Below are 25,648 nucleotides of genomic sequence, written 5' to 3'. Positions count from 1 at the left end.
CAGCAGCCACCAATGCCACGTCTAACTGTCCTTGCAGTGACCAATCCAGTGGGGCATGGAGCAGGTGCAGGGACTGCAACATGCGCCTCACGCCCAGGGCTGTGCCTAAGGAGTAAGTGGTTTGCCACTCACACACCAAGCACGAGGGGAGCGGCCTGCCACTCAGACACCCTTAATGTATGCCATGTATGCAGTACTCCATGCACCTGTCCCCACATACCACTGAGCTGCACCCCGACCTTTGTTTCTTTTGAGACAGGACCTTGCTATGTTGCTGAGGCTGGCCTTGAGCTTGTGGTCCTCCTGTGTCAGCCTCCCAGATTGCTGGGCTTGCAGGTGTGCAGACTGTGCCCATCCTGACCTGATCATCTTGGGTACTGTTTACAGTAACAGAAACTTAGCACACACCTAGTGTGTGTCTTAAAAATTATGTTACTTTTTAAAGATTCTCTAAGATGAACCATGTTAATTTTTTTTTAGAAAGTAACCTCTTTTCTTTTTTTTAAATATTTATTTTATTTCTTAGTTTTAGGTGGACACAATATCTTTATTCCACATTTATGTGGTTCTGAGGATCGAACCCAGTGCCTCATGCATGCTAGGCGGGCACTCCACCACCGAGCCACAACCCCAGCCAGATGAACCATGTTAATAAAGAAGGGATTCTATCCCAGTTGGGCTTTGAAATCACGACTCAAATTTGCTTAGGAGAGGAAAAAAAAAAAAAAACTGATGACAAACAAGGTGAAGGAAGTCAGAACAGGCCACCCCTCCTCCTGCCTCTAGGTATGTTGATTATTTTGAGCAAAAAGAAACTGAGAAGCAGCCAACACTGAAAAAAATGCTTCCACTCCCTTTCATCTGCTTAAAATAAAATACAAATCTCCCCTTTAATGAAGGAAATTTACACTTAAAAGGAAATTGTAATTACTAAAGGGTAGAGAGCCAGGAGCATTGGTGCTGGTCTGTCATCCCAGCAACTCTGGAGTCGGAGGCAGGAGGATTGCAGGTTTGAGGCCAGGCTCTGCAGCTCAGTCAGACCCTGTCTCAAAAAAATAAAAATGAGCCTGGCATGGTGGTGCACACCTGTAATCCCCTCGGCTGGGAGGCTGAAGCAGGAGATGGTGAGTTCAGAGCCAGCCTCAGCAACTTAGCGAGACCCTGTCTCTAAACAAAAAAAAAAAAAACAAAAAGGGCTAGGGATGTGGCTCAGTGGTTAAGCCCCCCATGGGTTCAGTCCCTGGTACAAAAGCAAAACACCAAAACCTGACTGTGGGTATACCATGTAGCTCAGTGGTAAGACATCCCTACGTTCAATCCTCAGCATAGGAAGGAAGGAAGGAGGGAAGGAAGGAAGGAAGGAAGGAAGGAGGGAAGGACAGAAGAGAGCTGCTCAGAGCAACTCCCAGCTCTCGAGAGGCCTCTGCTGCACAGCAAGGCAGCATGCATTTACCACGGACTGGTCCCCTACCCGGCATCCCCTAAGTCCTAGACACTAGGGATTGAACTCTGGACACTGAGCCACATCCCCAGCCCTATTTTGTATTGAGACAGGGTCTCACTGAGTTGCTCAGCACCTTGCTGTTGCTGAGGCTGGCTTTGAACTTGTGATCCTCCTACCTCAGCCTCCAGAGCTGCTGGGATAACAGGAATGCGCTACCTAGCCCGGCTTGTTTGTGGGATTTTGTTGTTGTTTCTTTTAGTGGTGGGGATTGAACCTAAGGATACTTTACCACTGAGCTGTATCCCAGCCCTTTTATTATTTTGAGACAGGGTCTTGCTAAGTGGCTGAGGCTGGCCTCAAGCTTGTGGTCCTCTTGCCTCAGCCTCAGAGTTGCTGGAATGCCAGGTGTGGCCACAGAGCCCAGCTTGTGACTAACACTGGAGTAACTACCAATCATTCCATAGCAACCTCACGTTACCACTTACAGCGCTACCTGTTCACATCCTCTCGTCCTCTGAGGAACCCAGGGCCTGGAACATGCCAGGCGAGCGCTCCGCCTGAGTCACACTCCCAGCTTCGATATTCATTTTATATACAGAAAATCTAGGCTTTGCTTTCAATGGCTTATCAATTAAAGGCCGTACTTAGGGGCTTTCAGCTAGCAGCGGTGAGACGTGCGAGACGAAGTGCAGCAGAGCTCGCTGGAGTCTTTATTTTAAAGCCCTAAGGAGGTGGGCTGAAAGCAACAGCTCCCGGTGCGAGAAGGCCGGGACGAGGGCGCGGGCTCGGGTCCCACCGCGGCCCGCAGAGGTGGCCGGGGCCGCGCTGACCGCCCCGCCCGGCCCTGAGCGGGCCCTAGAGCCGGGTTCACCCTCCCTGGTCCGCGGGGACGCGCCCGCCGCCACCTCCGCTCGGGGACGCGGGAGGCATCCCGGCCGCCCGACGCCTTGAGCTCCGCCTCAATCCGAGACAGCCACGTCCCGGGCGCCGCCAGGTGTGTGCGGGGTGACAACTCACCCTCCCCGCGCCAGACCGGCCCCGTGACCGAGTCCCGGAAGTGCTCACGGAACGTGCCTTCTAGCCCAGGAGGTCGCCGTCGCCCACTGTACACAAGGGTAAACTGAGGCCTGAGAGTGCAGGCCGCGGTCACCCCGACGCAGCGAAGGGCACAAGTGCAAGCTGGCGCCCTGCAGGTGCCCAGGCCCCGGGTCTCGGGACGCCTGCAGACAGCTGTCGCGTCTCCCCGCCTCAGTCGCCCCCCTCCGCCGGTTTCCCAAAGAGGCTCCTGCAGGGAGGGCGTTTCCGCGGGCCACCGGGCGGGCGGGGACGCGCACCTCCGCGACCGCCCGCACCGCCGCCTCCGCTCGTCGCGGGGGCGCCACGCCGGGCAGGGCGGGGCCAGCGCCGCGCGCGTGGCCTTCTGGGGGCTGTGGTCCCAGCCCCACCTCGGCCTCGCGCAGGCCCCGCCCCCGGAACTACGGTCCCGTCGTGCTCCGCGCTCAGGGCGGAGCCAGCCGGTTGCTAGGACTTGGCGAAGCCCAGCGCTCGCGCGGTCTCCTTTAGGTGAGCAGCGGTCCGAGGACTCGAGTTTTCCCGGCCCAGGTTCCCACGGAGGGGGAACAGGCGCGGCGGCGGGGATCTGGGCGGTGGGCGGCCGTGTGGCGGATGAGGGGGTGGGCCCGTCCAGCTGGCGCACGTCTCGGGCGGGCGGGTGGGCGTGCGCGTGCGTGGGGTGCGAGCAGGCAACACAAGTACGCGTGCGCGCAGGGTTGGAAGCCCCTACCCAAGCCCCGTTGCCTTTGTGCGCTTGCGCGCGCTCCTTTACCGGTTCTAGAGACCCTGTGCGTCCCAGGGTCACCACAGCCAGTCTCCTGCCCCTGGGCTGTTTGTTTACCTACTTCCCGCCCTCTAGTGCCCTTCCCTATCTCGACTTTGCCTTCAGACAAGCGTTCCCCCAGACCGTGTTATTTGTCTTTTGTTTTGTTGTTTTAGATGTGGAAGGACATTTAATTATATGCGGGGTGCTGAGACTCGAACCCAGTGGCTCACACATGCTAGGCCAGTGCTCTACCTCTGAGCCCCAGCCCAGCCTCACTTTTTTATTTTGAGACAGGGTCTCTCTAAGTTGCTGAGGCTGGCCTCGAACAAGCAATTGCCCTGCCTCAGCCTCCCGATTTGCTGGATCACAGGCGTGGCCACCACGTCCGGCCCCCACCTCAGTCTTTTCATACATCCTGGGAATTGACATCACCGCTGTTACTGGAAATGTGGATTTTCAGGGATCCCCTCCGCTGCTGTGCCTGTCCTCCAGGCGTGGGCCCCTGCTTCGCCCTCCTGGATCCCTCTTGGGGTGGTCATGCCACTTGCCCCTCTGTGAGGTTCCTTTCTGGAGTGTCTTTGTGTCCCAGGACAGTGTTGGGTCTCCTGGGCATTCTGTCTCTGTCTGCTCCTGATCCCCTGCCCAACAGTGACTGGATGCCGATTTCACAGGGGTGGGAGCCGAGCTTGAGGGGTTAGTGCTGGTGGTGGAGGTCTCCTGGCCCAGCATGTCTGAGTTGGGTGAGAGCCTCTGTGGCAGGCCAGGACTGTGTGTTTTCTGGCCTGACAGGCTGGGCCCAGGCTCTGACTCCTTCCTCATCTGGAGGTAGGACAAGGCCTCCCAGCCTAGGACTTCCTGGGGTTCCCCATGCACACTCACCCCAAGAAGCGTTGCCATCTCTCCATAGAGCCAGACCACATGGGGCCTGATTGTCCTCTCCTGCTGGACCTGTTGCCCGCCTAGGCTTGGTGTTGTGAGAGGAGAGACGGAGGCCCCAAGAAATGGCTAGTGTCCTCATCTGCTGAGGGGTCCCAATTCCTGGTTCCCTGCAGCCTGGGGCCGGTGAGGAAGGAGCTGTCTTGCTTTGGAGCCAGCATGCCCCAGCCCTGGGCTGCTGTCAGCCAGCCACAAGGGGCAGTGCAGCAGGAAGTGTAGAGGGGCTGTGCCTGTGGTCTGTGGCTGCCCTCCCTGGAGCTGGGCCTGTGTGGCCCTGTGGCCATGGCCTTGTGTTGCCTGCTTTGTATTGTCAGACAGAGGTTGGGGACAGATGTCGCTGTGTTTGTCTTCTGCCCTGGAGACAGTGGACCTTTTGTGGCCTAGGCAGTCTGTTTGGGCCACAGAATTGGGATCCAGATGGCTGCTGTGAACCTTCTGTGGGTGCTGCCTGGCTTGGGGCCTCAGGTGGCAGCAGTTGCGGTGGCACCACACTTGCAAGGAACCACTCCCACTTTTCTGTCTCCTGCTCCCACCAGCACCTCTGCAGAGCGCAGGACCAGCTGTTCACATCAGAAGGCCTCAGCATGGGCTGGGGCCAAGGTGCAGGCCTGTCATCACAGCGACTTGGGAGGCTGAGGCAGGAGGATCACAATTTCAAGGCCAGCCTCAGCAACTTAGCAAGACCCCATCTCAAAATAAAAATGCAGAGGGGAGCTGGGAGTGTGTGTGGCTCCGTGGTAGAGCCCTTTCCTAGCACATGTGAGGCCCTGGGTTCCATTCTCAGCATCACATAAAGATAGATAAAATAAAGGTGTTGTGTACATGTACAACTAAGAGCAATAAAAAAAAATGAAAAGGGCCAGGATGTGGCGCAGTGGTGGAACACCAAAGGCAGGCCCAGTGTGCCCTGCAAAGTGACTGCTGATGCTGGAGTCTGCCACCCGGGACTCCTGGCCACTGAGGTGGGAACCGGGCAGCCTGTTGTGCGGACTGATGACCGACCGCCTCTCAGCGGTGGTGGGGTGGGGCCCGCCAAGGCACTAGCAGGGCCGTGGAGTCTGGGCAAGTGTGTTTGAGACAATCCAGAGTCATTTTATCACTGTCTGTGAACATCCCTCATGTCTGCTGAGGCCCCTCTTCCAGGAACAAGACGAGCACACAGGTGACGTGAAGTTGGTGGCATTTTTCCCCTTGTGCGGCGGCCAGGCCAGGCCTGTGCATGCCTGGGAGAGCACCTACCACCGAGCCACACCCCAGGACAGACGCCAAGTTTTTTAGAAGCCACGTTTTAAAAAAGTAAATCAAGGACTGGGCTGGAGCTCAGCGGTAGGTAGAGCTTGCCTGGCACGGGGGAGGCACTGGGTTGCATTCTAAGCACTGCATACAAATAAATAATAAAATAGAAGCCCCTCAACAACTAAAAAATACATATTTAAAAAAATGTAAAACAGAAAGGTTTAAATTCAGCTTCACAGTATGCTTTTTTCCCTCGTATTACTGGCACTGAACCTAGGTAGGGGTGCTTTACCACTGAGCCACATTCCCAGTCCTTTTTCTACTTTTTATTTTGAGGCAGGGTCTCACTAAGTTGCTCAGGATGCCCTCAAACTGTGATCCTCCTGCCTCAGCCTCTGGAGTCGCTGGGATGACAGGCCTGGCCCTTGAAGGCATGGCCCGCTAATGACATGCACTATTTAACAGAAAACATGCAAAGCATTGTTATTTAAACGTGTGACTGATACATAGAAACAGTTAACAAGAACGGTTATTTTCTTCCTTTCAGATCAAGGGTCTGAAATCCACTGTGGGCTCAGGGGTACGGCCACTGGGTCCTGGAGGACAGCTCAGGGTTCCCTTCTGCGGGTTCACTTCCTGGGCGCTCTTGGCCAGCCCTTCCTCTCTCGGCCACGGTGACGCCGCACCTCCATCTCGGTGTCTGACCACTGTCCCAGTCCAAAGCCCAGGCGTGGAAGTATCTCAGTCCCTGTGCCTCTCGGGCTTCTGGGCGTGATCTGGGGCAGTGTTTTCATCTTACGTTTTGAGATGGCATCTGGCTGTGTTACCCAGGATGGCCTTAACCTCCTTAGCTCAAGCCCTCCTCCCGCTCAGCCCCCTACTAGGTGGGACTGCAGACACGGGCACCACACCTGGCTTGGGCACTGCACTGCTTGCTGTCACACGGACAGCCTGTGTTTCAGGGTCCCAAGACCACCCTAGACATGATTTGCTGGGAGGACCCCTATTGCATAGGCAGTCAAGAATCAAGATCCCCTCTGGTCAGGGAGGGTGGGCAGTCCTGGCAGCCCAAGTCCCCGATCCTGCTGCCAACCTTCTGAAGATGTGGCCGCAGGCCTGCATTATGGGCTGTGCCCTGCTGAGCACAGGGCGGCTGTGTGGCCGTGAGCTGGCCTGCATCATGGGCACCTCTGTTCCAGGTCCTGCCTCCCTGGAGTCAAGCCAAGACCCTTGGGTGTGTTTTGAGGGCGCCTCGGTGCCAGAGTGGGCCACCTTTGTTGGGGGCAAGTTAGCTGGGGGCAGACCTGGCCCTGGGGACATGGGGAGGAGCACCTGGCCCAGCAAGCTGGTGGCTTCAAGGTGTCATGCTGGGCCCATGCCAAAGTCTGGGAGCCAGAGTGCCTTGCCCACGTTCCCTGAGCAGAGTCCCAGGGGGCTGTTGCAGGCTCGCTGTCCCTGCACTGCCTCCCCTGTGGGCCAGGAACTAGGGCCCCAGCCCGCCCTGCTGCTCCCAGCCACACTTCAAGGCTGTGCACTGTGGGGTGACAGCAGTGGAGATGCTGGTGACGGCAGGTCAAGCTTTGTAAGAAGGCACAAGCCAGGCACAGTGGCCACGCCTGTCATCCCAGCAACTAGGAGGCTGAGGCAAGAGGATCTCTTGTTCAAAGCCAGCCTCAGCAACTTAGTGAGGCCCTAAGACCTTTTCTCTAAATTAAAAAAAAAGGGGGGGGGCATTGGACTGTGGCCTAGTGGTAAGATGCCCCTGGGTTCAATCTGCAGCACGAAAACAAGTGTGGTGTGTATGGTCAAGGAGGAAAGCCAGGCTGGCCGCGGCTCAGGGGTGGACGCTCACCTAGCACGTGGGAGGCCCTGTGTTCCATCCTCAGCACCGCAAAAAATTAATAAATCAATAAATAAAGATGTTGTGTCCAACTACAACTAAAAATAAATATTAAAAAAAAAAGAAAAAGAAAGCCAGGCGCGGTGGCATATGCTGTCCCTGTGGTCCCAGTGACTCAGGAGACTGAGGGGATCGCGAGTTCAAGGCCAGCCTCAGCAATGGCGAGGCACTAAGCAACTCAGTGAGGCCCTGTCTGTAAACAAAATAGAGCATAGAGGGGCTGGAGCTGTGGCTCAGTGGCAGAGCGCTTGCCTGGCACACGTAAGGACTGGGTTCAATCCTCAGCACCAGATACAAAGACATTTAAAAAACATTACAGAGTAGGATTGGGACGTGGCTCAGTGGTCAAAGGCCCCGAGTTCAATCCTCAGGACCCAAAAGAAAAAAAAAGAACACCCTTGGCACAGCATCCTGTGGCCCAGGGGAGGGACAGGATGGAGCAGTGGGCCAGCTCCCTGTCGGCTCACCTGGGCGCGATCCCACCTCCTCCCTCGCCTGACTCACGCAGCCCCACGTCCTCCAGGGCTTCTGCTGGGCCCAGGTCCCTTTTGAAGCCAGTGTCCACCTGGCTGCAGGGCTGTGGTCAGAGCACGGGAAGCCTGCACCCGTGGCAGGAGGGCTCGTCTGGGCACGGGTCTCGGGGCCTCTCTTCCTGCAGCCCGCTGGGCCAGGCAGGCTACAGGCAGAATTGTGCCCCCTGCTGACCCTGGGCTCTGCACTCTCCCTGGAGGCGGCCGCATGGCCCCAGCCTGGGGTGTCCTGCCACCACGTAGGAGACTGTCCCACAGTCAGCAGGTTCAGTGACGCTCATCTACCAGCCTCCTCTTGTGGTCAGGAGCCTGGACCAGGCTGGAGTCCAGGGGTCAGCCAGGAGGCTGGCTGGGGGAGGGCTGCCCTGACACTCTTGGCGGAATTCCCTTCTTGGCCTGCGACTGAGGTCTCTGAAGCCTGCTGGCTGTCCCGGGGTACCTGTTCCTGGCACACGGACCCTCCATCCTGAAGGCCCCACGTGTCGGCTCTCAGGCTTCCGACCTCTGACTCTTCAGACCCCGATGGCAGATTAGTGGCTGCCTAGGGCGGGGGGGTGTGGCAGGGCAGTGACTTGCCATGGATCGAGCACTGCTCCGGTGTCCCGAGCGCCAAACGGTGCACCTGACGGGGTACCCTTGGCTGTCCACTTCACGCCCTGTCGCTGGAGAGCCAGAGGCAGGTTGGCCTCTGTAGCCCGGGAGGTGGTGGGACGTGAGCGTGCGCGACGGGATGCCCTGACCTCGGCTGGATCTCCACAGCCTCTTAGGAGGCCTCCTCGGCTCGCCCGGGCGCCCCCCTTGAGGATGATGCTCTGCTCGGTCTCTCCCACAGTCGGCCTGCGGGATGGAGTCGGCCCCCGGCCTCACAGAGCAGCGTGGTCAGAAGGCAAGGAGCCCCGCGAGGGAGCCAGCGCCGTGGCAAGCGCTCCCGGTCCTGTCGGAGCAGCAGTCCAGGGATGTGGAGCTGGTGCTGGCCTATGCCGCGCCCGTCCTCGACCAGCGCCAGACCTCACGCCTCCTCAGGGAGGTGACGGCCATCCACCCACTGCCCGCCCACCCTCACCTCAAGCGGGTGCGGCGCAGCCGAGATGCCCACGGCCCCCACGCCCTGGAAATGCTGCTCTGCCTGGTGGGACCCGCCACGGGCTCATGCTCTCTGGCCGAGCTCCTCCCAGGGCCAGCTGTGGACCCCCAGGGCCTGGGGCAGCCCTTCCTGGTGCCTGTGCCTGCCTGGCCTCCCCTGACCCGGGGCCAGTTTGAAGAGGCTCAAGCCCACTGGCCCATATCCTTCCACGAGGACAAGCAGGTGACCAGCGCCCTGGCCGGGCAGCTCTTTGCAGCCCAGGAGCGGGCAGTGATGCAGAGCCACATGGAGCGGGCCGTGCAAGTGGCCCAGCAGGCAGCAGCTCAAGGCTTGAGAGCCGTGGGAGCCGTCGTCGTGGACCCGGCCTCGGGCCACGTGCTGGCCACGGGCCATGACTGCAGCTGTGCCGGCAGCCCCCTGCTGCATGCCGTCATGGTGTGTGTGGACCTGGTGGCCCAGGGCCAGGGCCGGGGCACCCGCAGCTTCAGGCGCCACCCAGCCTGTTCCTTCGCCCCAGCTGCAGCCCAGTGTGTGCGGGTAGGCGCCGTGCGCAAGCTGGAAGAGGCTGAGGCCGAGGACGGCCTGCCCTATGTGTGCACCGGCTGTGACCTCTATGTCACCCGTGAGCCCTGTGTGATGTGCGCCATGGCCCTGGTGCACTCCCGCATCCAGCGGGTCTTCTACGGGGCACCCTCGCCTGACGGTGCCCTGGGCACACGCTTCCGCATCCACGCCCAGCCAGGCCTCAACCACCGCTTCCAGGTCTTCCGCGGGGTGCTCGAGGACCAGTGTCGCTGCCTAGACCCCGACACCTAGGCCCGGTGTCTTCCTGTTTCTGAAAGGTTCTCTGCTCCTGCCCAGTCTTGGCCACATTGGAGACTGAGGGGCCTCCCCTCCATGGCCGCCCTCCTATCTGTGCTAAGGATGCTTACCGCCTGCCTTGGCCCGTGCCCCAGGGCCAGGGCTTGTTGCTGGGTGGCTGACGGGCAGCCCGGGGCTCGCTGTGCTTAGAGCGAGCCGGGGAGGGTCCTCTGAGCCTGCGTGGCTGTTACCGTCTCTGTGGTTGTGTCAGAAACAGCTTTCATGTCTGCAAATAAACTACCCAGAACCAAGCTGCTACCTGCTTAGAGCACCCATGTGGCCGCCAGGGAGGGAGCCTGGGACCAGGTGGGACTGGACAAGGTCTGCATGTTGGGCTCAGGGACTTCGAAGGGAGGGCCTCTACCTAGTGATCCAGGGGCTCGGACGTGTTTCTCAGGGCAGGGGAGGCCCCAGGTGGCACCTCTGTGGCCTCTGGAAGTCTTTAGCAGTGTCTGAACACTGACCAGGACAGGGTCAGCTTACCTGAGGGCTTCTCCTGGGCTGTCCCATTCACCGTATCTCATGGGTGGTGAGGAGGACCCCACAAGGGCCAGTGCGTGTGTCCCGGGGCGGTTGGGCTCTGCTGAAGTTAGGCTCTGGAGACAGCTGCTGGTCTCTCCAGCAACGTGCCTTGCCTGACCCAGGACGTGCCTGTCCTGGAGGACCCCAGCCCTCGGGAGCAGGCAGTGAGCCCTGCCTGCCTGAGGTGCCCGCGAAGCAGACAGAACCCTGCTGCTGGCCGTGAGCCCCCCTGACCTCCAGGAGGGAGGGGCCAAGCTGGGCTCACAGCCAGAGCAGAGATGAGCCCAGAGGAGGAGCCAGTGCAGGCCCTGCTGGAGGTGGCCCTGCTGCTGTGCCAGGCGGGGGGTCAGGATGGAGGACTTAGCCGGGCAGCACAGGGAGGCCCATTCCTGGACTGCTCCTGCCGTGGCGCTGCCCACCCCGCTCCTTTGTGGGCCTGCTGCGCCGGGAGCTCCGGGCCACGGCATGGCGCGTGGGCCTGGCCTGTTCCTCCGAGGCCCGAGAGCTGGCCAGACCCTGCTCAGTCGTGCCAGCGGGTGGCTGCCTGGGTCAGGGCTGTTCTGTGACACGAGCCTGGGTGGCCCTGGGGTTGGATGGGGTCCTCCTTGTGAGGCTCACAGGAAGAACTGTGGCCTCTGGTCACACAGCAGTGAGCCTGGACAGTCCTGGGGGCTGCCGAGGTGGTTAGAGCCATCTAAGGGGGAGGCAGGAAGGGTGGCGGGCTGGTGGGGAGAGACGGGGGTGCCCCGGGGCTGGGGGTGGAGGGGGCAGCCCTGCCCTTCCCCTCCAGGTGCTCAGCTGCGCCCAGGGAAGTGGTGACTGGCGACCCCACATCTGGCCAGTGGCGCCTGCTGAGCCAGAATCCCAGCTGAACTGGCCTTGCGGGCAGGAGCGTAGGACAGTGGGCACCCCTTCCTGGCTGGGCATGGGATGGCCCTGACCTCCTGTGTCCTTTCAGGTAGCTGCAGGATCTAGCCCCTGGCCGGGCCAGGCGGAGCAGAAATGTCAGGTGAGTACCCAGGAAGTGTCCCTCGGCAGAAGGGACCCCAGCACTCTCACATGCCCCAGCCCCAGCCTGTTATCATGGGGTCCATTCTCTGGACCCTCTGCCCTGGGACGCCTTGGGCCACTCCTGTGTCCTCTGGCTTGGAAAGAGGAGGTGCCAGGCTCTCTGTGGCTGCCTCCCCACCTCCTGCGCTCTGCGCCTCCCCAGGGCCTCTGCCCCGGCTGTGCCTGCTGCCTGGCTGCCTCTCCCTGAGTCCACGGCTCTCCTCAGGCCGCAGCGCTGAGGTCCTGTCCCTGTGGCGCTTGGTCCTCTTGCCTCTGTGCCGGCTCCTGGCGTGGGAGCCCCTGAGACCGGGCCTCCTCCTCCGGTCTGCCTCTCGGCCCTCAGGGTGCCTCCTGGGAGGAAGCCTGGGGCCTGTGGGTGCAGCGTGCCCGCCCACATGCCATGTGCGAGTCATGCCCAGAGGGTCTGCCCGTCCGGCCCTGGGGCTCTGTGGGCCTCAGTTGAAAATAGATCTGTGCAGATGACCGTGAAGGTGAGGTCACACTGGTGTGGGGTGGGCCTAGTCCAGTGACTGGGTCCCTGTAAAAAGGGAAATTGGGACAGATGCAGGAGGAAGGCTGTGTGAGGTGGGACAGGTGACATGCCCAAAAGCCCAGGGACAGGAAGGGCCCTCTCTGGAGCCTATGCGGGAATGTGACCCTGCCCATCCCTGGACCTTGGACTCCAGCCTCCGGGACGGAGAGGGGAATGCCGGACGGAGAGGGGAATGCCGGCGGTCTGAAGTCACAGAAGCCTGAGGAGGCGACCTCCCAGGCACAGTCTGTGTTGGCATGGTGTGGGGACACCCCCGCCGAGTGCCCCCCTGGCACGTGTGAGGCGCTGGCCCCATCCTCAGCACCACAGGAAGGTCAGCGAACATCACAGGGGTGTGGTGTCCACCTCCAGCCAGAGACGATAGGGAGAGAGGTCCCCACTAGAGTTCTGGTCAGGACAGGACGCGGGCCCCCTGGCTGCACCCAGGTGCCGCAGGCTGGCCTCGTGAGGCCCAGGGAGTCACCGTCCCCCTTCTCTGGCTCCTGAGGCCCACAGCCCTTGGCTCGGCCCCCTCCGCCAGCCCAGGGCCAACAGCGCAGCGTCTCCAGGCCCTGACTCTGGCCCTCCTGCCTCCTCTCAGGAGGACCCTGTGGTGAGCTGGGTGACCCCAGCTCAGGGCCCTTCCGCAGTAGGCAGCAGGTGCTGGCCCCGAGGGCACAGCGCAGCCAGCCGGGCGGACGGTCACCCTGGGGCTTCTCCTTGCAGGGAAGGAGAACAACTTCCCGCCCCTGCCCAGGTTCCTGCCGCTCAAGCCCTGCTTCTACCAGGACGTCGCCAGCGAGATCCCCGCCGAGCACCAGGTGCTGGTGAAGAGGATCTTCCGGCTGTGGATGTGTGAGCCCTGGGCCCCATGGGCAGCGGGCGGCAGGACGTGGGGGCGTGGGGGGGGCGGGCCCAGGAGGCGGGGGCCTGCTGCATGCCTTCCCCGGTGACTGTGGTGGGCAGAGCCTGGCTTGGCCCGGGGAGTGAGTGGCTTGCAGGACGGCAGTCTGGCAGAAGCCCTTTGTCCACCCGGCCGTCTCAGGGCCCTGGTGGCCCCTGTGGTTAACAGGGCCTACTCCCTGGGCCGGGCCTGGCCCAGTGTCCTGGGTTACCCAGGTAGGGTGGTGCAGCGGGGGACTGGACAGCCCAGGCTGGCGGGGTCCTCAGTGGCGTGCCTTCTGCACCCCAGCCGGCCTCCCTCCCCACAGTCTACTGCGCCACCCTGGTGGTGAACCTCGTCGCCTGCCTGGCCTGGTGGATCGGCGGAGGCGCAGGTGCCAACTTCGGCCTGGCGCTGGTCTGGCTGCTGCTCTTCAGCCCCTGCAGCTATGTGTGCTGGTTCCGTCCGGCCTACAAGGCCTTCCGGTAGGTGCCCCAGGCTTGTCGGGCTGTCCCCTCTCAGGGTCTCTGGACACCTCTGGTGCTGCTGTCTGACTGCGCTGAAGGGTGGGTGGCTCAGATGCCCATGGGGGTGTCCTGGTCACCCTTGCTGACCTTCATGCAGGGGGAGCCTGGGCTCATCTCCCATCTAGCTTGGTCCTGGGACGGCTTACCACTGAGTCACTCCCCTGCCTTTTTTTGTTGTTGTTTTTTAGTTTTTTCTTAGTTGAGACAGACAGGATGCCTTCATTTTATTTATTTTTGTGTGGTGCCGAGGGCCGAGCCCGGTGCCTGCATGGGCCAGGCAGCCGCTCCATCACTGAGCCACAACTGTAGCCCCATTTGTCTTTTTTTTTATCTGGAGAGAGGGCCTCACTAAGTTGCTGAGGCTGGCTTTGAACTTGCAATCCTCCTGCCTCTGCCTCCCCAGTTACTGGGATGACGGCCTGACCGCCGTGCCCGGCTTCTCCAGGTGACAGGCCGCTGTGTCGGGGCTGGCAGGCTGCAGCCCGCAGGCCACGTCCAGCTGTTGCCGACTCACAATTGACGACCCCGGTGCTCCTTGCACCACCTGCGTGGCCTCCAGTGTGTTGCTGGACACTGCAGATGCCCACCGGGTACCTCCAGAGCAAGCCCCAGCCCTCGCAGCCCTGCTCCTGCAGGTCCATGTCTCATCTCTGGACTCCCCTGTCCTGGCCTCTCCTGTCACGGGGTCACACGTGTGGTCTTGTGTGTCTGGCTGTCACTGAGCACTAGGTCCTCGGGTCTGACCGTGCTGCAGATGTGCATGGAGCATGTCGGGATTCATCCTCCTGGGGGTGGACCCGGGGCTGCCTCCACCGTTGCCTAGGGCGTCACTGCTGTAGACGCTGCCCTCAGCAGGCCCCCAGTGACTTGGGCACGTGTCATGCTTGCTCCTGAGGGTTCCCTCAGCCCTAGACTCAGGGCTTGAACAAGACAGGACAGCGCTCATCGCCGGGCTGACCCCCAGGGCTGCGGGGACCGCAGGAGCTCAGCTGGGCGCAGGAAGGGGCGCAGGAGCCTCCCGGCCCTCCCCAGATGCCTCCCTTCTGCCTCACTGGACACGCCCGGGCTGCGCAGGGTCCCCCGCCCTGCGCAGAGTGCAGCAGCTTGTGCAGGGCGCAGAGGGCTTACCTGGCTCTTCCTAGCAGAGACCCAGGGCTGCGGTGCCCCTCAGAGGCGATGGGCGGTCAGGGTGGTGTGGCCGGTGCGGTGCCCTTCCACGGAGCGTTTGGGCCTTGGTGGTCAGCGCCCAGGTGGAGCCCATGTAGTGGTGCATGAAAGTCCGTGAGCTACCCAGTGCCCCAGTGCTCGGAAGCCCCTGCGCCCGCCCTGCTGGCCTCACCTTCCGGTGGGAGGGCAGGCCCAGTCACGGTCACCTCTTCTGTCCCCTCCAGAGCCGACAGCTCCTTTAACTTCATGGCCTTCTTCTTCCTCTTCGGAGCCCAGTTTGTCCTGACTGTCCTCCAGGCTGTTGGCTTCTCAGGCTGGGGCGCGTGGTAAGCTGTGGCGCCTGAGTGGGTGGGCACCGCTGGGCAGGCCTGCTGGCACAGCGCACGGGGAGCAGGGGCCTGGCCGCGGGGCCCTGGCTCCACCTGCGGCCACCCCATCCCCGACGCGCCCTTCCTCCTCTGCCAGGTGGGCTCCTGGCTCCCAGGTCTCTGCAGGCTCCCTTCCGGGTGCCCACAGAGGCCCACTGGGGAAGCCCTGGCCCAGGTGGGACAGGAAGGACGTGCCGGGACGCTGGAGGGAGAGGGGTGCAGGGCCGGCGGAGCCGGCTGTGGAGTGGACCCAGACGAGTACCTGCACTAGAAAGGGCCTCCGAGGGCCGAGCCCTCCTCTCTTCACCCCAGACTGGCCGGGTCCTCCCTCCTCCCTCCAGCTGTGCCCACCGTCCTCCAAGACTGTCCAGGGCCAGGGCGGGAGGGGAGGGAGGGAGCGCAGGGGGAGGAGGGACGAGGAGGCTTCACTCAGGGTCAGAGGACCAGCTCGTGCTGGGCTTTTACAGGTGATGGTGGTTTTGTATCATGTGATTAACATAAAAAAGTTAAAAAAAAAGGGAATAAAAGCAGCAGAGCAGGAAGGAAGGAGCACTGGAGTCTTTCTAGGTGGTACTCCTTGGCCCTCCACAGAGGGCAGCTAACAGGCAGCCCTCTCACTTCTCTCCTGCACTTGGAGCTGCCGTTGTGAGGCAGGAAAAGGACCCCTGGCCTGTGGCCCTCAGGTGTGATCTGAGCATTCCGGGTGGTGTCAGTCACCTAGTAGTCCTCGAATGCCCAGTCTTCCACAGTTACCATTTCTTATTGGTTATTCAGAGCTCTTTGTATGTGAAGGACAGCAGGCCCTTGCCCAGTGTGCATGCTGAAGCTCACTCTCCCCTGCAGTGGCTGGCTGGCAGCGATCAACTTCTTTCAGACCAGCATTGGGGCTGCTGTGGTCATGCTGCTTTCAGCCATCATGTTCTCCCTGTCTGCTGCCATGATGGCAGTTGCCATCATGAAGGTGAGTCCTTGGGTCCTGGGATGTGCAGCCCTTGCCCCTCCTCTGCCGTCACTAAAGTGGGGAAAGTCGGGGGAAACCAGGCAGGGCCTCCAGTCTCCTCCCAGGGAGTCCCACAGGGTGCACTTGGTCCCCACAACACACCTGTGGAAAGTCGCTGAGAGCTCACAGAGACCCAGCGCCTGGGGTCAGTGGGGACACGCGGCCCCTCTGCCTGGCGCGTGCTGAGATCCCAGATCCAGAGGCGCCCAGGGGCTGAGCGGAAGCCACACTGTTGGCCCCACCGCTCAGGCCCAGGAGCCCCTCCTGTCAGGGAGGGTGGAGGCCCCAGGGCCAGGTCCCCAGAAGCCCAGCCAGCTTCCCAGCCCCTCCTGAGCTCGGCCTCAGGCTGCAGGGCAGGCTCTGGGTCCTGAGACAGGCACACAGACGGGCAGACAGCCCCCCAGGCCCAGCTGGAGGACATCAGGATGGAGAAGCTGTTTTTCACTTACTGAGACCACCACCATCTCAGGAGGCGGGCAGCCCTTTGCAGTGGGGAGACCTGGGTTCTGGAGGGGGCGCAGCCGTGCCCAGAGCCCGGTGGAGGTCTGTGGCCGGATGTGGAACGAGGGGTTCATAAGTGCCAGGCTTCACCAGCACACACCTGCCACTGCCAAGACCTGCTCGTGGGGCGAGGCTGAAGGTGAGGGGCTGGCACCAGGCGGGGGCTGTGTGCCCAGCGCTCGACGGAGGCCCCAGCCCTGCCCTCCAGAGCAGCCCTGCCCCTCCAGTCTCCACTGACTGTAATCAGGTCTGCAGCAGCAAGCTTGGTGTCCAGGCCGCTGGCCAGCCCCATGAGGGCAGGGCCAGGTAGAGAGGTGGATGTTGAGCATGCACCAGGCCCCAGTCCTGTCCCCAGCAGCAAAACAAAACCTAAGCACGGCCTACTTGACACCAGCAGTGGGGCTGCCGCCCCTGACTGCCTGAGGACCCCTCCTGTGCCGGCTCCCGCAGACCTCTTCCTCGCGTTGTGCAGGTGGGCAGTCGGCACAGCTGCCCCTCCACTGGTGTCCGCTCGGGCCTCATCCCCCTCCCTGGGTAAAGCGTGCATTCCTCCTGCGTGGCGGCTGAGGTGCTGCCGAGGCCGAGGGCAGCCCCCTGCCGGCCTGTGCTGACCATCGCTCTGGGGTCCCAGTGGCCACGGACGTGGTGAAGGAGCCAGGTGGCTGTGTTTGCAGACACTCACAGGAAGAAGAAGGCGCCTGCGTGGCACGGGCAGTCCCTGCACGGGCACAGACCCACTGGCTCCTGCCTGGTTCCTCTGACCCTGTAGGTGCACAGAATCTACCGTGGGACTGGTGGAAACTTCCAGAAGGCACAGACGGAGTGGAGCACCGGTGCCTGGCGGAACCCCCCTTCCCGGGAGGCCCAGTACAACAACTTCTCGGGGAACAGCCTGCCCGAGTACCCCACCGTGCCCAACTACCCAGCCAGTGGCAGCCAGTGGCCTTAGAGGGAGCCGCTGGCCAAGCTGCCGCCCGCCTTCTCTGCCACTCCCGCTCCTGTTGCCCTCGGGTCCCCATGGCCCTCCCCAGCCAGGGCCTGTGGACCCCATGTTCCTCCTGCCCCAACAGCAGGGCTCCTGGCCAGCCCTGCCTGGCGGCTCTCTGGCCTCTGCTGTCCAGCAGGGCATCTCTTGTTCCTGAGAACACGTGGCCACTCAGCACCCACTGTGGCAAGCACAGCCTCTGTCTCCAGGTCACAGAGGGCCCAGCTGAGGGGCCCCAGGGGGACAGTGGCAGCAGGCTGGTGCCCACCGTCCATCCAGAGTTGCTGACACAGTGTCCTCGCTCTTGGCTGCTTGTGGCATCTTTGGTGCCAACCAGGAAGAGGCCTTGCAGGGTCCAGGTCCCCCGCAGGTGGCAGAGGTTTGGTGCACGTTCGGCCCTCTGTGTCTTTGTCATCCTCCTACGTCCCTGCTCACCTGCAGCCAGTGACTCATGGGACCAGCCCACAGGGATGGCCAGAGGCAGAACCCACCTCCCCAGTGACCTGCACTGCCCGTCCACCCATCCAGCAGTCCTCCCCGTGCATCTTGCTGGACAGGGCCTCTGGAGCCACACTGTGGCTGTGACAGTCCCTCCCCTCCTGGGCTAGCCCAGCCTGTGCCCGCGCCCCAGGGTGTGGCCCCCCAGAGCAGGGCAGCGAGGGGGCCCAGAGGACCCTGGGGGACTGCGGGCAGGCAGAGGCGGAGCCCTGGGATGGCCCCTCAGGGCCGAGCTGTGCCTTACAGAGGACTTGTCCCTCCACTCCTGCCCTCTGGGGCGCTGTATCCTTGGAGGAGCCGGGTGCACCCTGGGCTGGGCTCAGTGGTGGAGCGCGCCGAGCAGAGGAGGCCCTGGTTCCATCCTCAGTTCACGTTAAAAGAATTGATATAATAAAGGTATCGCGTCTACCCACAGCTACAGAATTATTACACCAAGAGGGCCAAAGTGTCTCACGGACATGTCTGTGTCCCCTTTGGTGACATCTGGGCATAAAATCTTCCCTTTGGTGGCCTTTCTGTGCTGCTGGCCAAGACTTCACGGTGCCCAGCTGCCACCCCTTGCAGGGCAGGCCCTTCCCAGCACACCGGGGGTCACCGGCTCTCGCCAGGACCACTCAGTCCAGGCACCCACGTTCTCCACCCCAGAGCAGAGGGGAAGGCAGCCTGGTGCCATGCAGGCCCAGGCCCCCCAGAGCCCCACGGCCCCGGCCAGCCTCTTGCCCACAGCAGCCTGCCCTGCCTGCGACTCCCCCTGGGTGGCAAAGAAGTGCAGCCACCACGGGGAAGAGCCTCGAGCCCCACCCGCCAGCCCTGCACCCTCAAGACTGGTGGCTTTTGTTAGGTGGAAATATTCTGGAAATAAATCCTTTTTTTGCATCAGACTGAGCAAGGGACTGTTTGTGGTGTGTGACACGTGTGTGTGTGTGTGTGTGTGTGTGTCCCTAGGTCTCCTGTCCACCAATGGGTCCCAGAGCATGTGGCCAGCGTGAGCCTGGCCCGTGTCCAGTCCTCAAGGTGGCTCTACCATGCCCACTTCCCTGACGGGCATTCTACCTGGCAGCAGAGCTGAGCCTCCAGGGTGCAGGGCCTCGCCATCCCTCCGTGTCCACACGGACCCAGGTCCCTCCACGGCCTCGAGCTGCCTCCTCTTTGTGCCCAGGTGTTTTGTTTGGGAGGCATCTTCGCATGTGTGTGTGCCTGTGTCAGGAGTTATGGGTGCCCTGAGGACACAGGCGGGCCCCTCCCAGCCTCCGCCTCCCACCCATTTCCCCCGCGCCGTTGCCATGCCACTTGGTACTAGGGGCACCTTGGGCTGCTCAGAGCTTGCCCCAGCACGTGGCCCCAACTGCCCTGGCCATGCCTCCCCGGCCCCTCGGGAGCGCATCCCTACCACAGACCAGAGCCCCATGAAACCCCCATCACACTCCCTGAAATTGTCATTCTCCAGTCATTCCTGAGTGTCCTCTGCCCATCTTCCCCTCCGTCCACCTTCCTGGGAGACTCCAGATGGCTGTCTGCCAGCCCCGGCCAAATAGCCTTGGCAGACGGAAAAATGGAAGTGGGATTGCTGGGGGTCCCACTAAGGACCGAGAACCCAGGCAGGACACAGGCTTCTCTCTGAGTGCCCTGTCCCTTTGGGGGTCCCAGGATGGTCAAGAGAATGAGGAAACCATGATGGAAGGACAAGAGCCTGGCTGCCCTGGGGATCCCTGGTGGCCACGGCCCCGAGGACTCCTCAGGCCAGGTGACAGTCCTGTTGTACTGGTCCTGGTCCCTCTCTTACATCCCCGGCCACAGGTGGCTGTGTGGACAACGCCCTGCCTTCTGGCTTCCAGTTGTGTCCGTGGAAGGGCCTCGCCCTGGGAACTATGGTGGACCCCCCCTGAGGCCCTGTCTCTGCGGGCCCCGGTCTGCAGTCTGTGCCCGCTCTGTGCTCCCCTTGGCCCCAGGAGCTTGGTCCTTCCAGGCCGAGGGCCTTCTCCCTCCCTCTCTTCCTCCCTCCCTCCCTCTCTTCCTTCCTTCCTGGCGCCCAGGGCCTGGAACAGGGCAGGCGGGCACTCTGCCCCGAGCTGCCCGCAGCCTGGTCAGCCTGCCTCTGCTGCTGGTTGCTGAGCAGCACAGACTGCACAAGCTTCAAAGGAAGGAGGCTTATTTCGGCTCATGGTTCTAGAGGCCCCCAGGGAAGGGCCCACATTGGGTGCCCACCATTGGGTGCCGGCCTCTTGCTGGCAGGGTCCCAGGGTGGCACGGGCCATTGTGTGTCCAGAGACAGGAGCACATGTGTGCATTGCTGGTCTTTTTATTTATCTACTTATTTTCAGGTGTAGGTGGACACAACACCTTTATTTTATTAACTTCACGTGGTGCTGAGGATGGAACCCAGGGCCTCGCACGTGCTGGGCAAGCGCTCTACCGCTGAGCCACCACCCAGCGCTTGGCCCCTGTCTTTTGTCCAGTGCTGGGGATGGAACGCGGTCTTCAGCATAGAAACAGTGTCTTTGATGGGAGGAGAGGCAGAGTCTGTGGCCACCACGGATTTGAAGGACTGACTTTTCCTTCATGTCCCCTTGCTGGTGACCTGTGGCCATCCCTTGCCTGGGCCTAGGTGCCAGGTCAGCACCACCAGGCTCACACAGAGCTGGCCTCGGGATGGGTGTCGGGGCAGGAGACACCTGGGGAACAGGCCCGTCACTTTCCCTGTGTTCTGAGCACCTTGTCCACTATGGGCTTCCCTCCACAGCTGGCCTCAGTGACAGGAGACACAGGGAGACCTCGTCACTTTTTGGATTCCTCAGCATCACTGTGCCAGGTCACCAGGGCAACAGCCAAGGACACATCACCAGAAAAAGCCACCTCCCAGCGGGCTCCAGCATCAGCCAGGACACTGCTGCTCCGGGAAGCAGCCAGCCCCCGGGCAGCCCGTGCCTGAGCCCGGCAAGGCTCGCAGAGCCGCAGTCCCGGGCTTCACCCAGCACAGTCCATCTCACACGGGTTCACCAGACCACCAGCTCGCCTGCACAGGCTGAGGGCACACCGGCGGCCAGCTTTGTGCTGCCGTGACAAAACCCCCAGCACAGGGTGACCACGAGGGAAGGGTTACTTCACTCACGGTTCTGGCAGTTCAAGGCCAAGATGAGGCGGCCCTGTGTGTGGGAGTGTGGTCAGGCACCATGGTGGGAGCCTGTGCTGGAGAGAGTAGTCCCAGGACCACCTGTAGCACATGGGCCTTCGGCCCCAGGCCACACCAGACACACATGCATTTACCCAGAGGGCACAGCGGAGAGGCACCTGTCCTCTGGATGCCCTGCCTACAGGAAAGGCAGGCCAAGTGGCCCCTGCTCGGCTCCTGGGCCCAGCTCCTGAGGGCTTGCCTCACGTTGGGTGGTGTGCGGGGTGGACCAGCAGGCCTGCTCTCCTCGGGTGCCCTCCAGACACTGGAGCTGGGCTGGCAGCCTCGTCTCCAGGGGTGCCTGCTGCCTCCAGCCCGGTGCTCGGCCTGCCAGGACTGCGGCCTGCATGGCCAAGGAGCAGGGAACAGCTGGAGTGGGGACACTGAGGGGAGCTCAGAACTGGTGTCCAGTGGGCTGGAGGGCCGGGGACGCCAGTTCAGGTCAGCCAGGGACTCTGCTCCCTCCTCCTGTGCATGGGCAGCCCCTTTGGATGGCTTCCTGTGAGCAGGTCCATCTGGCAGGCCAGGCCAGGCCAGGCCAGGCCTACTCTGTCTTTGAGTGGACATGGCTGAGGCACCTGGCGAAGGGTGACGACAAGGGCAGAGGCTCCCTGCCTCTTTTTGCCCTGCTGGGAGTGCACTCGGCCCTTTGTCCCTGGAGCGGCTTCAGGAAAACACCATGTCATGAGCGTCAACCTTGGGCGTGAGTCACTTACTCCTGCTGTCCACTGCTCCCAACCTGATCCAGACCGTGAGGTGCTGACCAGGTCTTCTCATCCTCTCGGAGGACGTCTGCTTGGGGGGTGGCGAGACTGGGCCCCTGGCCACTTGAGATGGGAAAGCCCGCTGAATGCCCAGGTGCCAGCAGCAGTGACTTGCTCAGCTCTTTCCTCTTGGCAGGCAATGGCAGGCCACCAGCACAAGCTTCCACAGGGCCACCTTCCCCCCTCCCAGGGAGCTCCCTCCTGACTTCCAGCTCCTGGGGTCCAGGCAGCCTTGGGATTGTGGCTGCACGGACCCACCCCTGACTGTATCCAAGTGACCCCTCTATGTGGCTTCTTTTAAGAACACCCATCGTTGGATTCAGGACCACTGGAATCTTATTTCATTTATATTTATTTTTGGTACTGGGGATTGAACCCAGGGACACTTAACCACAGTGCGACACTGTCGGTCCTTTTTATTTTTGGACAGGGTCTCACTAAGTTGCCTAGGCTGGCCTCAAACTTGTGATCCTCCTGCCTCAGTCTCTGGAGTAGCTGGGAATGACAGGCACAAACACCGCGCCCACCTTATGACCTCATGTTTTTTTAATTCCAGGTATTGACCCCACAGAGCCACATCCCCAGCCCTTTGTATATTTTATTTAGAAACAGTTCTCGCTAAGTTGCTAGTCTGGCTTTGAACTTGTGATCCTCCTGCCTCAGCCTCCTGAGCTGCTGGGATTACAGGTGTGTGCCACCGCATCTGGCTATGACCTCAATTTAATGTAACTAATTACACCCAGGATAACACTTATTTTTCCCCAAAAAAGTTCATATTCTGAGGTTCTAGGTGGACATAAATTTTGGAGAGGATACCATTTGTTTTTATCTTTTCACTGCTGTGACAACTTAGAGGAGAAAAATTTTATCTGGGGCTCAGTTTCAGAGGTTTAGTTTATGATCCGTGGCTGCTGCTCTGGGGCTGAGCTGAGGCAGAACACGACGGAGTGTGGAGAGGCCACCTGGAAGCAGAGCAGGTGAGGAGCCAGGGACAAAACCCAACCCCCAAGGGCACCCAATGACCCACGCCCTCCAGCCACACCCTCCTGCCTACAGTCACCACCCAATGATCCATTCAGACAATCCAACAGAACCAACCATCAGTCCCCTGATTAGGTTACAGTTCTAACCATTTCACCTCTGAACATTCCTGCACCATAACATCATTCACCCCTTGAACTTAGCTTTAGGGAGTGGGTGAACAGGCCGCCCTCCTGGCAGCTGCTGGGGGTCCCTGATAAGGCCCTGCATGGCCCAGGCTCAGGGTGTCTGTCTCGGGTTTGCTGGACTTTCTGTTGAAATTCCAAAGCTTCAGGAAACTCAGGTAACCGGGGATGGTCAGTCACCCTGTGCATTATCTAGGCAACAGGAGGGAAGATGTTCTAGAAGGCAGACCAGGTCAAGTCCACCATCTGTTCCGCCATTAATACCAGACAGGGCCAACACCTCCGCTGCCCGTGACATTCACAGATCAGGTTGGCTCTTGCTGTGCCAGTCAGAGTGGTGGCCAGCTCAACCCTGTGCTTCCTCACACCTGCCTCCATCAGGGGCCCCACAGCCCTCACGCCTTCTGGCCTGTTTCGCCCTGAGGTGCACAACATCTAAACACAGGAGATTGGGCCCCCAGTCAGTCCTGTGTGTCCCAGGGCACAGCTCTACATCCTGCAGCTACTGTGACTGGGGTGGCACAGTGTTGGTCCCCACCTAATGTGACACTGGGAGGCAGTGCTCTTGCCAGTTAAGAGCAGCAGCGTGGGAGTTTCCAATCCCAGACAGAGTGGGCAATTCATTTACTTTCTCTAAACCTCAGTTTGCACATCTTGAAAATGGGAATATGCAAATCAGCAGAGGAAAGGGTCTTGAGGGGTGACCCAGAGTCCCCTGTCTACAGCAGGTCACCTGGGCCTCCCATGGCAAGTAGGTCTCACACCAGTTGGGGAAGGAGGCCTGGATACCGGAGCATTAATTGAACTTGGTTTGATAAATATTAACCAAGGCACCTGCTTATCCCTGGGCTGGTGCTGGACACCTGGATGTAGCCATAGTGAGGCAGAGAAGGTGGGCCCCAAAGACCCCCAAAAGGGCTGTTTTCTACCCCCAGCCAGCTTTCCCTAAATGGCTTCCCCACGACTAACCAAAAGTAATCAGGTACATATGGAGCCCATTTGAAGTGGACCGAATGAGGGCCAGGTGTGGTGGTGCACACCTGTAACCCCAGCAACCGAGGACACTGAGGCAGGAGCATCACAACTGGACAATTCAGCAAGACCATGTCTCAAAAAGGGCAGGGTATCTCAGTGGTGGGGCACTTGCCTTGCAAGTGTGAAGCTCTGGGTTCCCTCTCCAGCAGCAGCAAAACAGGGTCAGCACGGAAGGCACTTCTTCTTGTGTGGCCCTGGGGACTGAATTCAGGGGAGCTCCACCCTGAGCCACCTCTGTGGAATTTTGGAGACAGGGCTTCGCTAAGTCACCCACCCTGGCCTGGACCTGTGTTCCTCCTGCCCCACTGGGATGAAGGAGGTGTCCCCACCACCGGCACCATATGCTTTTTCAAATATCCCACGATTAGAAATATATTTTCTGGGCTGGGGATGTGGCTCAAGCGGTAGTGCATTCACCTGGCATGTGTGGGGCGCTGGGTTCGATCCTCAGCACCATATAAAAATAAAATAAAGATGTTGTGTCCACCGAAAACTGAAAAATAAATATTAAAAAATTAAAAAAAAAGAAATACATTTTCTGGTCCTATGCTAACAGTTGTTCATTCACTAATTTGTGTATTCCTATGATGTACCCCTGGGCTATCCTCGGTTTACAAAAATGCAGAGGACTTAGAGGGTAAGTGACTGGTCCTGAGTCACATGGTCCCAACCTGGTACAGCCCCAGCCTGGCCTGTGTCCTGCATTCTTCCAGCTGCATGGTCACTCTTGCAGGAACATGGCCAGAGCTGAGGTTCAAGGTGCAAATGCCCCCGGAGGAGGCACCCATGTTGTGGTTGAGTGCTTGAATGCTGCAGAACACACCTGCTACCTACACCTCCCAGGGCTGGCCCCCAGAACACTGCCATTCTACCTTCCCATCGGGCAGTTCTAAGTGGCCACAGACCTGCAGGAGAACCCTTCTGATTACATTTAGCCTTCAGAGTCTGGCTTGCTCTGGTCATTTGGCCCAAGGTGCTATCCTACCCCAGGGTGCCCTTCCACACACCGTTTTAAACATCTGAAACCACCGTGTCCATTTATTTCTTGTGCCTCCCCCTTCCCTGGGCCATGCTGCCAAGAGACTAGCTGGCCATTCTATCCTCAGAGCACTGGCAGGCACCGAGTACCTATCTGAATGGGTACGTGTCCTCCAACCTCAAAACGGCGCCCACCCGGGAGGCAGTGGGGGACATGGGGATACCAGGAACCATTTCTGGAAGCCCGGTATCCCTGCTTCCAGGGCTCCTCCTGGGGTGCGGCACTGAGGGGGCCCGGGACCCTCCCCAGTTCCTTCCTCGGGGCGGAAGGCAGGCAGACAATGCAGGAGAGGGCACTTCGGCAACTACCCCAACGGCACGCCCGCCGCGCGCGCGGCCTGCGCTTGGCACTGGACAGCGGCGCCGGGTCACCGCTGCAGGCCGGGCCGCGGGTCACGCCAGGGCTGACACCCGCCACTCCTCCTGGTCAGCGTGACCACGGCTCAGCACGGCGGGAAGCCCCCGCCGCGGTAACCACCGTCCTGTGTGCACACGCGGCACTCCGCGCCGCAGCGGGCCCCTCAGGCGAGGCTCGCTCGGCGCAGCAAGACCCTCGGAACCACACCGACCACCGCGCCCACGCAAACCACGCCCCGCGGCACCACCCGCCATGACATCAGATGGCGAGACCGT

At 60.8% G+C, this 25,648-nt stretch overlaps 2 protein-coding genes and 1 long non-coding RNA gene across 4 annotated transcripts; 2 read left to right on the top strand and 1 right to left on the bottom strand.

The window, feature by feature from the left end:
• Nucleotides 1–2,929: 2,929 nt before the first annotated feature.
• On the top strand, nucleotides 2,930–10,061 carry Adat3 (adenosine deaminase tRNA specific 3). Its single transcript, XM_046444267.1, has 2 exons — nucleotides 2,930–3,007; nucleotides 8,698–10,061. The coding sequence occupies exon 2, from the start codon at nucleotides 8,710–8,712 to the stop codon at nucleotides 9,763–9,765; it is 1,056 nt and encodes a 351-aa protein (XP_046300223.1). The 5' UTR covers nucleotides 2,930–3,007; nucleotides 8,698–8,709; the 3' UTR covers nucleotides 9,766–10,061.
• On the top strand, nucleotides 2,941–18,724 carry Scamp4 (secretory carrier membrane protein 4). Of its 2 annotated transcripts, XM_046444269.2 has the most exons (7): nucleotides 2,941–3,007; nucleotides 11,291–11,341; nucleotides 12,641–12,769; nucleotides 13,126–13,282; nucleotides 14,716–14,817; nucleotides 15,703–15,820; nucleotides 17,130–18,724. In XM_046444269.2, exons 2-7 carry the CDS (start codon nucleotides 11,335–11,337, stop codon nucleotides 17,307–17,309), a joined length of 693 nt encoding a protein of 230 aa, XP_046300225.1. In that variant the 5' UTR covers nucleotides 2,941–3,007; nucleotides 11,291–11,334; the 3' UTR covers nucleotides 17,310–18,724. The 2 variants fall into 2 exon arrangements, with proteins under 2 accessions (XP_046300225.1, XP_046300224.1); XM_046444268.2 differs by lacking the exons at nucleotides 2,941–3,007; nucleotides 11,291–11,341 and adding an exon at nucleotides 11,735–12,248.
• Nucleotides 18,725–24,014: 5,290 nt separating this feature from the next.
• Nucleotides 24,015–25,640, bottom strand: LOC124092548 (uncharacterized). Its single transcript, XR_006851641.2, has 2 exons — nucleotides 24,395–25,640; nucleotides 24,015–24,211 (listed from the first exon to the last, which is right to left on the bottom strand). It is a non-coding gene; the product is annotated as an uncharacterized LOC124092548 (long non-coding RNA).
• Nucleotides 25,641–25,648: the final 8 nt, after the last annotated feature.

Source organism: Marmota monax, unplaced genomic scaffold, assembly GCF_021218885.2.
Source record: "Marmota monax isolate L192 unplaced genomic scaffold, Marmota_monax_Labrador192_F-V1.1 WCK01_AAM20220418_F8-fsc00102, whole genome shotgun sequence".
Lineage (NCBI taxonomy): Eukaryota > Metazoa > Chordata > Mammalia > Rodentia > Sciuridae > Marmota > Marmota monax.
This window is presented reverse-complemented; position numbering and strand designations above follow the sequence as displayed.

Coding starts and splice junctions, on each gene's coding strand:
- Adat3 (XM_046444267.1), top strand. CDS start 8,710: ATGGAGTCGGCCCCCGGCCTCACAGAGCAGCGTGGTCAGAAGGCAAGG.
- Scamp4 (XM_046444268.2), top strand. CDS start 12,089: ATGCCGGACGGAGAGGGGAATGCCGGCGGTCTGAAGTCACAGAAGCCT. Junction 12,249..12,640: donor ATCCTCAGCACCACAGGAAG/GTCAGCGAACAT, acceptor TTCTCCTTGCAG/GGAAGGAGAACAACTTCCCG. Junction 12,770..13,125: donor GATCTTCCGGCTGTGGATGT/GTGAGCCCTGGG, acceptor CCCTCCCCACAG/TCTACTGCGCCACCCTGGTG.